This window comes from Scyliorhinus torazame, chromosome 2 (assembly GCF_047496885.1).
Source record: "Scyliorhinus torazame isolate Kashiwa2021f chromosome 2, sScyTor2.1, whole genome shotgun sequence".
Taxonomy (NCBI): Eukaryota; Metazoa; Chordata; class Chondrichthyes; order Carcharhiniformes; family Scyliorhinidae; genus Scyliorhinus; species Scyliorhinus torazame.
In genome coordinates this window covers 355848281-355861902 of record NC_092708.1, presented here as the reverse complement: position 1 = coordinate 355861902, position 13622 = coordinate 355848281, and the positions used below count along the sequence as shown (strand labels likewise).

At 46.4% G+C, this 13622-nt stretch overlaps 1 protein-coding gene across 1 annotated transcript in view; it reads right to left on the bottom strand.

The window, feature by feature from the left end:
* Nucleotides 1-644: 644 nt before the first annotated feature.
* slc38a6 (solute carrier family 38 member 6) overlaps nucleotides 645-13622 on the bottom strand; it is an 86520-nt gene continuing 73542 nt past the window's right edge. Inside the window, exons 12-16 of the mRNA XM_072491897.1 lie at nucleotides 12943-13043; nucleotides 12686-12810; nucleotides 11317-11461; nucleotides 4124-4218; nucleotides 645-3039 (exon numbers count right to left, since the gene is read on the bottom strand). Coding sequence (XP_072347998.1) covers nucleotides 2947-3039; nucleotides 4124-4218; nucleotides 11317-11461; nucleotides 12686-12810; nucleotides 12943-13043 — 559 coding nt within the window. The 3' untranslated portion in view covers nucleotides 645-2946. The remainder of the gene's footprint in view (nucleotides 3040-4123; nucleotides 4219-11316; nucleotides 11462-12685; nucleotides 12811-12942; nucleotides 13044-13622) is intronic.

Genomic DNA, 13622 nt, shown 5'->3' with positions numbered 1-13622 from the left:
AGCAGGTAAGTATTGTTCCAGCATCGTGATTAGAAATAAGTTGAAATGATACAGCAAATAGAGCAGCATTCTGGAAACCAGGACAAATACAGTTTGAATTAATGCAATATAATAGCAACACGTTATACACATGGCCAAACTTAAAACAGTTTCCTCAATTCTACTATAAAAAGGTAATTGTGGCATTTTTGTCAAGTGCAGCCACGATGTCAATATTGGAACAATTAAATATGACCAATATAAATGATTTTAAAAATATTGTTTTTAAAAATATGGGAGTTCCTTCAGGTGTATGCTAAAATGCTGCTTAGAGGCATCAAGATTAGGTATAACCCTGGTTGAAGCATGGTTAATTTTAGGGCAGGGGCTACAATTGATCCCAACATCTCTCAACAGAGAGGGTAAAAAGAATCTTGGCTAGGGTCCCCAGATCTTCAATATTTGCTTCCGAGTGGTCAGTAGGGCAGGTTTGGATGCAGCTGCGAGGGTTCTCAAGAAAAAAAAAAATCAAGATTCACAATTCCAGGCTCAATTGAAAGGTAGCTGGCACCCAGCAAATGTCATTGCCTTCAAAAAGGAGATGTAAGCAGTGTTACTCTTCCTTCCATTTCAGATCCAAATACATTTCCAACACAAAAACAGAATTGAGATTAGTCTTGCAAACAAATTTAATTTTACAATCATGCATCAGTATTGAAATCATTTCCACTGAGGAATTAACGTATTTTCCAACACATTTGGAGATGTCAATTATAATTCAATTCTTTCTAATAAAAAGGTAAATTGCAGCTTTAAAGAACTTCTGACAATGATAATATTCTGTTGTCGAGCCATGAAAAGTGCACCAAACCACACACACAAAGACCAAACAGGAATTACATGCAAATTGTTCAGTGGTACAGGTTACAAAATCATTACTGGGCAAGATGGCACAATAAAATAAGCACCTTTCACAAAATGTAAACCATTTTCCTGTTAGTATACAAATGGAATAACTGGGGTGTAAAAAGTATCTTAAAACGATCTTCTAAAGTGAAAACAAATTAGACAAAGCATAGGTTACAATATTTTGAATGCGTAACTGGCATTAGCACCTGGTGGAGATCATTTAAAAAAAAGAATGGACTGTCACTCTAAAGATTGGAGTTTATCAGAAGCAAAGGCAAATTGGATTTTGCTTAATTTTAAACCTAGGGGCATTGCTTTATTGTTTTGCTTCCTTTAACTTTTGTAAAATTGGAAAACATGTTGATGCATGATCCACACGGTTACATTATTTGTACAAAACAAAGGCGATGTCTTAAAAGCACAGAATAACAGAGTTTGTAAAATATTACCTTAAAAGTGAATAAAAGTAGCCAAATGTTAATGCATGTCAGTAGTCAGTCATGTTTTACTTGCAGGACCTAATTTGGTAGACTGTATAAACAACATTAATCTGTTGCAAGTGACAGCTATTGTACGCCTTTGATCATTCAAAATCCCCCAGTGTTAACTGTCAAACCAGAATAACTTCAAAAACATTTAAACATAGGCACTTGAGAAAAACACATTTACTTACAACCTCACAGGATAATATTTAAGTGCTAATCATATTACTCTCATCAGTTTTTAAAAAAGCATTAGACTGTGTTAATTAGGTAAGGATTTCTTCCAAAGAAGCCATGGAAACCACATCAATAATTTGCATAATTAGTTAAGAAAAAACGCAGCACTTTTTAAAATGATAGATGTGTGATTTTGCTGGATTAGTAATTACCAGTCCTACTGCATTCCCCCAGTATTCAAATTCTTCAGTATTTCAAATTTGACACAAATTTAGTGCAGACAACATAAAAATCCCTTTAACCTACATTTACTATTCCAAGCCTAAAAACATTAGGTGTTTGTCATGATTCTAACAAATACAGATCAAGCAGTACAGGCTTTAGAGTGGTTTCACAGGTCGGCGCAACATCGAGGGCCGAAGGGCCTGTACTGCGCTGTAATGTTCTATGTTCTAAGTAACGGGATACACAGCACAAAGTTCAGAATATACCAATATATACCTGTATTAGATTATGTCGCTTCTTATCAAAGTGCAATAATTTTGTTTGATAGCTACCAATGAACATACAAGTTTAAAAAAATCTCATGCCCACATTATTTACTTAAATAATCGACTTGTTTTAAACAGATTTCTTTAACTGACCATTTTGGACAATTATTTGAAAATATCTGGAAATAAACTTAAGCACCATAAATCACTTAATATTTCTACTGCAATTGAATCAGAATTTAAAAATATTGTCCGGCCATAGGTATGTTCCAAAGCGTGTTGATTTTTTTTTTTTTTGAGTTGACAATGCTTTTTTAAAAATCTAGGAGTAGCCAATTATTTTTCTTTTCCAATTAAGGGGCAATTTAGCATGGCCAATCCACCTAACCAGCACATCTTTGGGTTGTGGGGGTGAAACCTACGCAGACATGGGGAGAATGTGCAAACGCCACACAGACAGTGACCCAGGGCCGGGATTCGAATCTGGGACCTCATCGCCGCAGTCCCAGTGCTAACCACTGCGCCACATGCCACCCTAGTTGACAATGTGAACAATTTCTCCACGGTAATACAACTCAAATTAGTTGGTTTCTCTGTGCGTTAGTCCCCCAGTTATCCCCAAGCGAGAACATGGAGTTGCTGAATAAAAGCAGACAAAAGCATAGAGTCTTTGATTTTGATCCTGCACAAAGATTTCTAGAAGCCCAGTCATCAGTTTTACTCGCTCTTCCATTGAGATTCAGAAGATCTGGTCCAGTTTCTGCTCTTGTCTGCTGTTGCAAGGCAATTCCACCGGTCACCATATTTCCAGTGAATCACAAAAAAGTGCATGGTTGCAGAGATGACATCATGGAACAACTGATGATTTCCTGAGTGTTTGTGGTTTCATTATGTGCAACCTCTGTTGATTAGGCTACATTTTCACTGTGCCGCCAGGTTATACAGATAACAGGCAAACTAATAGCACCTACCAGGAAGCCCAGAATGATCAACCCTAGTGCCTTGTAAAACAGAAGAATAGTTTTTATAAGACAATAGTAAGAAAATATAAAACAAGTATATTTCTATGACATATCTCTATCAGTTGTTGCTTTGAAATCACCCGCCTTGAGATTACACAATGGAATACTAGAGGTGTACAGAGTTAGTTTGAAATGACTCTGTGATTTTAGAAGTGTTGACCCATGATTTTATATGGATTAATGACCCCTGCTAAATAAGTGCTGAAGGGGGATATGCTGAAGTCATGTGGTACACACATCCTACCCCAAGCCATAAGGGTTACACTCGTAATCAAATTTGTATGCATACAATTGCCTTTGAAATGTGAGATACTATGCACTAGGGCCAGCACTGTTCACATCTGTGCAATGTCACTCTGAGTTTCAGAAAAAAAAATAAAGCCCTCTGCTACCAGTTGGTACATCACTATTTTCCTATGCTCTGCAGGCAGGAGTGTGATGGTACTGTTTAATGTCACTTCACTCATGTGAGGCCAGTTATTCTGTTAAAAGCATTGGAAACAATGGGAAGGAGGATGAAGTGATATATTATTAAAAGGGCATGTGTCTTGAAGGCTTTGCATATGGCTATGCTAGTTTCAATGTGTTGAGGACCATTTTTGGTACTTAAAGCAGTATACCATTGTTATGCAGACAAATATGGAAGCCAACAAAGTGGGATAATATGGATCATTCTGACCACGTCCATTTAGCTCGAAAGGAACCAAGTGCCTGTGACAGAGAAAAACTGGTTTAAAAAATGGAAAATTTTGTGTATGAAGTGACAAATTAGGGGATATCGATTCTTACTCCTTTTTAACAATGGAGAAAGAATGATTTACAAAATTATTAAATTCCTCTGGTACAAGTTCAAAAATGAAAAAAAAACTAATGAAATAAATTGCAGCAAGACCCTCAAACTCTCTTAACAGATATGTACAAGATAATTTGAGATTCATTTCCATTCTGTCAGTTTTGCATTGGCTGGTAGGCTGGAATATTATCACGTTATGATTAAAGAAAGCAGGGGCTACTAAAAGCTAGGCGCAGTCTTACACCAAAAACTGGTTACTGCAAAACTCACCTGAAGCTTCTTCAAGGATTTTAAAGGCTCTCTGCTTATTTTCAAGTAAAGGAGTCCAGGGTAGATAAACAGTAAAGCAGTTGAGGTAGTGGAACCTGATGATACAAATTACAGTTCACACATTGTGGACTGCAGCTAAAGCAAAATAAGAAATGCTATCATGAAAGTATCTATGAACTTCCGGTTGCGGCTATGCGGAGCTAAGTCGCACATTCAGCAGCTCACGCTAAAAACGGACTTTTGGGCTCTTTTCAGAGCCCCCAATGGCATTTTTTCAACATTTCCCGGTCTGGGAAGGAGATTGCAATAGTTCCCCGAAAGTGTATGGCTTGGACCAGGAGCGGGGTGACTAAAAAAGTGGTGGTGAACCCAAAGAAGGTGCGAGGGAAGAAGAGCAAAATGGCGGCAGGCGGGGACCAGGCAGCGTGGATGCAGTGGGCGCAGGAGCAGCAGGAGGTTATCCAGCGCTGCTTCAGGGAGATTAAAGCGGACCTGCTGGAGCCGATGAAGGCTTCTATCGACAAGTTGCTGGAGACCCAGACGGCCCACGGGGGTGGCGATCCGCGAGGTCCGACAAAACGTCTCCGACAACGAGGACCAGATCTTAGGCCTTGCGGTAAAGGTGGAGGCACACGAGGCGCTCCACAAGAAATGGCAGGAACGGTTCGAGGAGATGGGGAATCGGTCGAGGCGGAAGAATTTGCGGATTCTGGGCCTCCTGGAGGGGTCGGACGTGGGGGCCTATGTGGTCACCATGCTAAACTCACTGATGGGAGCGGGGTCCTTCCAAGGGCCCCTGGAGCTGGAAGGGGCCCATAGAGTGCTGACGAGGAGGCCCAAGGCAAACAAGCCGCCGCGGGCTGTGCTGGTGCGGTTTCATTGGTTCGCTGATCGGGAGTGCGTGCTCAGGTGGGCCAAGAAAGAGAGGAGCAGCAGGTGGGAGAACGCGGAGGTTCGAATATACCAGGACTGGAGTGCGGAGGTGGCGAAGAAGAGGGCTGGGTACAATCGGGCGAAGGCGGTGCTGCACAGAAAGGGGGTGAATGCTGCAGCCGGCGCGACTGTGGGTCACCTACAAGGACTGACACCATTATTTTGAGTCTCCGGAGGAGGCGTGGGCCTTTGTTCAGGCCGAGAAATTGGACACAAACGGAGGGTCAGGATGGGTGAGCGGGGATTGCTGTTGGGGTGTTGCACTTTGAGGGGGGGTTCTTTGCTCTTATTTCTGTTTGGTTCGATGAGGGTGGTTAGGGTGGGTTGGGCACTGTTTTGGTTGGGCCTGTCGGGTGGGCTCTTGGAGGGGGGTAAGTAAATGGAGTAGGAGTGGATGGCCGGTAGGGGGGGATGGGGCCCCGCGGGGGAGGGGGAGGCCCGAGGTGGGGGTGAGGGGACTGGGCCTGTAAAAGGAGCGACGACAGAGGTGGCGGGGCCGGGCAGGTGGAAAGCGCGGGCTTTTTCCCGCGCTGAAGGCTGGAGGGGGTGGGGCCGGGGCGGGAAGCAAGGGTTGTTTCCCACGCTTGGGATGGAAGGGGGAGGCGGAGAGCCTGTGGATGGGTAATGGAGGAGGAGGGTATGTCCCACAATGGGAGGAGTCGAAGGACCCGTCTGCCGCCATGGGGAACGGGCCGGGCGTGAGGTGCGGGCGCGTGGCTGGCCAAGGAGGGGTTATGGCTAGTCGGCGGGGGAGGGGGGCGGGTAGCCCTCTGATCCGGCTGATAACCTGGAATGTAAGGGGACTGAACGGGCCGGTCAAGCGGGCCCGGGTGTTCGCGCACCTGAAGGGGCTGAAGGCGGATGTGATCATGCTCCAGGAGACACACCTGAAGGTGGCAGACCAGGTAAGATTGAGGAAGGGGTGGGTGGATCAGGTGTTTCACTCAGGGTTGGATGCCAAAAATCTGGGGGTGGCGATCTTGGTGGGAAAGAGGGTGTCGTTCGAGGCGTCGAGCATTGTGACAGACAATGGTGGCAGGTACGTAATGGTAAGTGGTAAACTGCAAGGGGAGAGGGTGGTGCTGGTCAATGTGTATGCCCTGAACTGGGACGATGCGGGTTTTATGCGGCGCATGTTGGGTCGGATCCCGGACTTGGAAATGGGGGGCCTGATAATGGGGGGGGGGGGGGGAAACTTTAACAGGGTGTTCGATCCGGCACTGGATCGCTCCAGGTCTAGGATGGGTAGGAAGCTGGCGTGACTAAGGTGCTGAGGGGGTTTATGGACCAGATGGGAGGGGTGGACCCTTGGGAGATTTGCAAGGCCGGGGGCGAGGGAATTTTCATTCTTCTCGCATGTTCATAAGGCTTATTCCCGGATCGACTTCTTTATTATGAGTAGGGCGCTGATAGCGAGAGTAGAGCATACAGACTACTCGGCGATAGCCATTTCGGATCACGCCCCGCATTGGGTAGACCTAGAGCTGCGGGAGGAGAGGGACCAGCGCCCGATGTGGCGCTTGGTGGTGGACGAGGAGGTGAATGAGCGGGTCCGAGGAAGCATAGAGAGATACCTGGAGGCCAACGATAACGGGGAGGTCCGAGTGGGGATGGTATGGGAGGCGCTGAAGGCGGTGGTTCAGGGAGAGCTGATCTCCATTAGGGCCCACACGGAGAGGAGAGAGCAGAGGGAGAGGGAGAGGCTGGTGGGGGAGATGGTAAGGGTAGATAGGAGGTATACGGAGGTGCCGGAGGAGGTACTGGTGAGGAAGAGGCGTAGCCTCCAGGCCGAATTCGACCTGTTGACCACCAAGAAGGCGGAGGTGCAGTGGAGGAAGGCCCAGGGGGCGATTTAGGAGTATGGGGAAAAGGCAAGCCGGATGCTGGCGCATCAGCTTCGGAAGCGGGACGCAGCTAGGGAGATCGGAGGAGTTAAGGATAGGGGAGGGATGGTGGTACGGAGTGGGGTTGACATCAATGGGGTCTTCAGGGACTTTTATGAGGAATTGTATCGGTCCGAGCCCCCACTGGAGGAGGGAGGGATGGGCTGCTTTCTGGACCAAGTGAGGTTTCCGAAGGTGGAGGGACTGGTAGCGGGATTGGGGGCCCCGATTGGGCTGGAGGAGCTGGCCACAGGGATAGGGAGCATGCAGGCAGGGAAAGCACCAGGGCCGGACGGTTTCCCGGTCGAATTCTACAAGAAATATGTGGACCTGTTGGGGCCGTTGCTAGTTAGGACCTTCAATGAGGCAAGGGAGGGGGGGGCTTTGCCCCCGACGATGTCCCGGGCACTAATCTCCTTGATCCGGAAGCGGGACAAGGATCCCCTGCAGTGTGGGTCTTACAGGCCGATTTTGTTGTTAAACGTAGATGCCAAGGTGCTGGCGAAGGTCTTAGCCACGAGAATTGAGGATTGTGTGCCGCAGGTGATCCACGAAGACCAGACGGGATTCGTGAAGGGGAGGCAGTTGAACGCAAATGTGTGGAGGCTCCTGAACATTATTTTGATGCCGGCGAGGGAGGCGGAGGCGGAGATAGTGGTGGCGATGGACGCTGAGAAGGCCTTCGATAGGGTAGAGTGGGGGTACTTGTGGGAGGTGCTGAAGAGGTTCGGGTTTGGGGAGTGGTTTGTCAGGTGGGTTAGGCTGTTGTACGAGGTCCGATGGCGAGTGTGGCCATGAATAATAGGTCTGAGTACTTTTGGTTGCATCGAGGGACGAGGCAGGGGTGTCCCCTGTCCCCCCTGCTCTTCGCACTGGTGATTGAACCCTGGCTATGGCACTGAGGGAGTCGAGGAACTGGAGGGGGTTGGTGCGGGGTGGGGAGGAGCATAGGGTGTCACTTTATGCGGACGCCCTGCTGCAGATGTGGCGAACCCGGTGGGGGGGAATTCCGGAGGTAATGAGGATCCTCAGGGAGTTTGGGGATTTCTCAGGATACAAGCTCAATATGGGGAAGAGCGAGTGTTGTGGTTCACCCAGGGGACCAGGAGAGGATTGGCGAGCTCCCACTAAAAAGGGCGGAGAGGAGCTTCAGGTACTTGGGGGTCCAGGAGCTGGGGGGCCCTGCATAGACTTAATTTCACGAGGCTGGTGGAGCAAATGGAGGAGGAGATCAAGAGGTGGGATGCGTTGCCACTGTCCTGGCGGGTAGGGTGCAGTCGGTTAAGATGACGGTGCTCCCAAGGTTTTTGTTCCTGTTCAGTGCCTCCCCGTGTTTATCCCGAAGGCTTTTTTCAGGCGGGTTAACAGGAGTATAATGGGGTTTGTGTGGGCGCGAGGGATTCCGAGGGTGAGAAGGGTGTTCCTGGAGCGGAGTAGGGATGGGGGGGGGGGGGGTGCGTGCGGCTGGCACTGCCCAATCTCTGTGGGTACTACTGGGCCGCCAATGCGGCGATGGTGCGCAGGTGGTGATGGAGGGGGAGGGGGCTGCATTGGGTGGAGGAAAGGCTGGGAGACGGCGTCTTGTGAGGGTACGAGTCTGGAGGCGCTGGCAACGGCGCCCGCTGCCGCTCCCTCCAATGAGGTATACCACGAGCCCGGTAGTGGCGGCTACCCTCAAAATCTGGGGGCAGTGGAGGCGACACAGGGGGGAAATTGGGGCCTCGGTGTGGGACACCAATACGGGGGAACCACCAGTTTTGTCCCAGGGAGAATCGATGGAGGGTTTTCGGGGTGGCACAGGGCAGGGATATGAAGGTTGGGGGACCTGTTTGTGGACGGGAAGTTCGCGAGCCTGGTTGAACTGGAGGACAAGTATGGGCTCCCCCCGGGAAACACCTTCAGGTATTTACAGGTAAGGGCGTTTGCCAGACGGCAGGTGGTGGAATACCCGCGGCTACTGCCACGCACAGTACAGGACAGGGTGCTCTCGGGGGGGGGGGGGGGGGGGGGGGGAATCTCGGAAACTTACCAGGTGATGCAGGAGGCGAAGGAGGCCTCGGTGGTGGAGTTAAAAGATAAGTAGGAGGAGACGTTGGGAGAGGAGATCGAAGAGGGGACGGTTGGGCAGATGCCCTAGGGAGGGTGAAACTCTCCTCTTCGTGTGCGAGGCTCAGCCTCATACAGTTTAAGGTGCTGCACAGGGCACACATGACCGGGACAAGGATGAGCCGGTTCTTTGGGGGTGAGGACAGGTGTGTTAGGTGCTCAGGGAGCCCAGCAAATCACACCCATATGTTCTGGCATGCCCAGCGCTGGAGGAGTTTTGGAAGGACGTGGCGAGGGCGGTGTCGGGGGGTGGTAGGATCCAGGGTCAAGCCGGGCTGGAGGCTCGCAATATTTGGGGTTGCAGAGAAGCAGGGAGTGCAGGAGGCGAAAGAGGATGGTATTCTGGCCTTTCCGTCCTGGTAGCCCGGCGAAGGATTCTTCTTCAGTGGAGGGATGCGAGGCCCCCTAGCGTGGAATCCTGGATCAATGATATGGTGGGATTATTAAATTGGAGAGGGTGAAATTCGCCTTAAGGGGATCGGTGCAAGGGTTCTTTAGGGCCGGTGGCAACCGTTCTTGGACTTCCTGGCAGAGCGGTAGACAATGGTCAGCAGCAGCAACCCGGGGGGGGTTCTATTTTATTTTGTTTATTTACCCTGGGGGATCGGAGGGGGGTGTATATATTTGCTATGTTCGCTTTGTGTTAACTCGGGGTGTTAATTTATTATTTATGTATAGGGGGAGGGGGGCACGGGGGGTTGTTTTACTTTGTTCTGTATTTAATTCTATTGGGTTCCTTTTTCATTCTGTTGTTGATATTTTGTGAAAATCCTAATAAAAATTATTTTAAAAAAAAATGAAAGTATCTTTGAACTAGATGTACATCTGAATTATGTAAATTATACAGCACCGACGCAGACATTTTGGCTAATTGGTCCATGCCTGTGTTTATGCTTGATACTCGTAGCACGGTAGCATTGTGGATAGCACAATTGCTTCACAGCTCCAGGGTCCCAGGTTCGATTCCCGGCTTGGTTCACTGTCTGTGCGGAGTCTGCACATGCTCCCCGTGTGTGCGTGGGTTTCCTCCGGGTGCTCCGGTTTCCTCCCACAGTCCAAAGATGTGCAGGTTAGGTGGATTGGCCATGCTAAATTGCCCTTCGTGTCCAAAATTGCCCTTAGTGTTGGGGTGGGGTTACTGGGTTATGGGGGTGGAGATGTTGACCTTGGGTAGGGTGCTCTTTCCAAGAGCCGGTGCAGACTCGATGGGCCGAATGGCCTCCTTCTGCACTGTAAAATCTATGATACTCGTCTTTGCCCACTGCATTTCATGCAACCGTACCGTTCTATTCCTTTCCCATTCAAGTTTACTTAGGCTGCCTCTTGGATGTTACAACTGATCCAAGGACCAAAAGCCTTCTGAGCTTTTTATTCAATACTGAAGTCAAGTAAAAAGCTTGAAGTTGTTGCGATTGATGGAGAACTGTAGCTGTGAGGAATGATTGGATAGGCTGGGATTGCTTTCTTGGGATCACAAGCTGAAGGAGATTTAATTGAGGTATACAATGGATAGGAAAGACCCATGGAAGGTCATTAATCAGCAGCCCCAAACGATTAACAGAAAGATTACGGTTTGAGAGATTTTTTCTCACCGTGGTGGGGATCTTGCACTCACTGCCTGAAAGGAGACATAAATGCTCACAGTTAAAGAATACCTGGATATGTACTCAAGTGCTGCAACCCATGGTTATGGACTTGGAACTGGAAAGTAAGATAGAGTTGGATAGTCTTTTTTCCAGCTGGCAAAGACATGGAAGGCCCAATGGCTGGCTTCTATGCTGTAAAATCTTCATGTTTCTATGATTCCTCACAATCAAACTACCAAACAGTAGCTTTCATTTAAAATCAATGATTCAGATGGACAATGCTCAACATTGGGACATAAATAGAAACTTCAGTGATCATGTAACCAGGAAATTGCAGTCTTTAGACTTCATGGTTGTTAACTTGATGGCAAATCCTTCAGCAGTTGCTTGCAACTGGGGTGAGCCGAGAGCATAGGCCAGACCAGTACCTTCTTTTGAAAGATTCTTACATGCACCACACAGTCCTGGCATTCGTCATTCACACACTTGAAAATCACAGGTGCCCCAACAAGCCTTTCATTGCCCTACATGTTTTTGCTGTGTTACATTTCATAAGAGCACATGGTCAATTGATTCAGAAGGCAAAAAAAAAAACAACCAAGTTGCATTTGCATCTTTTCCAGTTTCTACCTTTGCAAAGCAATGGTAATTTGCTTCTGTTTGATTAAAAACTAAGTCAACTTACCAACTACACCAAAGATATTTTGAATACTTGGCACATACATTGCCAGTAGCACAATCGCTGTTTGAATTGCAAGCGTGACAGCAATATGGTGTAACCATGTGATGGGGCGGTTTGAAATAAACAGCAACATAAAAGCTTTCCGTGCCTGCAAAAAAATGAAACGTCAATGATAAACAGATGCTCTTTAGGATTTTACTTGCTCCAACCCAATATTACATGGAAAATATATAAAATAAAGTTTTATATAGTCTCCCACTTAATGAAGGAGCTTTTAAATGCTAATGCAACATAAGAAACCTTTATGTACAAAATCCAATAACATTTAAAATCATAAATCGATATCCGAAAGTATTTTCTTTTAATTTGTTAACATTTTAAGTTGCAAGATCATGCCAAGAACCAAATTTACTAAACCAAATCTTAAACACTACTGTTGCAGCATCTATTTTTCATCAAAAGCACAAAGATTACATTCGTAGATCCTGTGACATTGCTAATGGATAGTCAGCTATCTTAATTTTTATTTCTGGTCTTTGTCCTGGTTCTGTTGCAGCCTGCACACGACAATAATTTGAATTTTGCTTCAATACAAAGAAAGTATTGAAGTGGTGGAAATATTAAATTCATCTATCAAAATATTATGCATGTTATTAATCACCAGTTAAATTTTTTTCTGAGGTTCTTGATTAGAAACCTATTAAAAAAAATACTTATCTGCTTGACCTCCCACCGAGTACTTGTTTAAGATACAAAACCTGTCAATTAATTTCTCTAAACTTTTTCCATTACTGAGATTTTTTTGCACTCTCTCTATAGTAGATTGAAACGGTTATTGAAGCCCAGCACCAGGGTAGTTTTCCTCATTTACGCTAACCAGCAGTATCTTGAATAGGTGTCTCCCTCAGGGGTCAACTGCAGTGTCCAAGCTAATTAAAATGCCTCAAATCTCCCTCTTTACAAAACATCAGCACTTCCAGGGCAAATACAAACACCCCAAACAGCATTAGCTTAAAATTGTGTCTAAAGATTTAATCTGTACAAGCCACAAGGCTTGAAGGGTCTGGCCCAGGATGGAGTGAGAGAATAAGAATATGAAACAATGATTGGACACACCTGGAATAAGTTAGGGCAGCGTACTTAGCTTGTCCAATGATAATGATCAAATTATTCAAGCTGGGGGAGGGGTAATGGTCCCTATTATTCCAATGATTTTGGGATAGAGAGTAATGATTGAAATGGCAATGCTAATTGTAAAGGCTACGGGAGAAGCATTGCAACTGTTAGCTTTAGCATCATGTTTGCTCGATGGATTAGACTGTTAAATGAAGAACAAAGTGCAAACAATAATCACATATTTGTGAAAACTCACTGGGAAGTGGATGAGAGGCACTGTCAGAAGTACAGAGAAGAGAATGCATATTCTAACAGACATGATGACAGTGTCTCGTGGCAGATACTGACTGTAAGTGTGCAGCAACTGAGAATCCACTTTGCCTGAAAAATAAAGCAAAAATCAACAAGAAAACCAGGAAAAAAAAAAAAATTTTTGGGGGGGGGGGGGGGGCGAAGAAAGAGGCAGCTATAGAAGGAATTTTTCAAATCTTCTAATTAATACTCAACACAAACCATAAAATGTCAGGTAGCCAAACAAGGCGGACAGCATGTAGACTGAAAAACTTAGAGTTATTCCTATGTTAACTGCTTTTTGCATTCTGCTCTTTGAAGGCCTGGTTAAAAGAAATCCAAATAAGTTAGTGTTGCACATGCTTCATTACAAGATAAGCAGACCAGTCACTATAGTCGAAGCGGGAATCACAAACTCTTAAACAAAAATATAGTATGCTAAAATTTGAACATTAAATTTATACATACAAGCTAACATTACTTTTTTCATATACAAATCAATGGCCGGAATGCAGGAATGAGAACAATCCAGCTTCACCTCCAGTACTTCTGGGCCAGGCTACATATTTAATTTCACAAACTAACTAGTAAGGATGAATAAATTATGTTTTTGGAGGTATGGACGGCACGATAGGTAGCACTGTTGCTTCACAGCTCCAGGGTCCCAGGTTCGATTCCCGGCTGGGCCACTTGCTGTGTGGAGTCTGCACGGTCTCCCCGTGTCTGCGTGGGTTTCCTCCGGGTGCTTCGGTTTCCTCCCATTGGTCCCGAAAGACGTGCTGTTAGGTGAATTGGACACTCTAAATTCTCTCTCAGTGTACTCAAACAGGCGCCGGAGTATGGAGACTAGGGGACTTTCACAGTAACTTCATTGCAATGTTAATATAAGCCTACTTGTGACA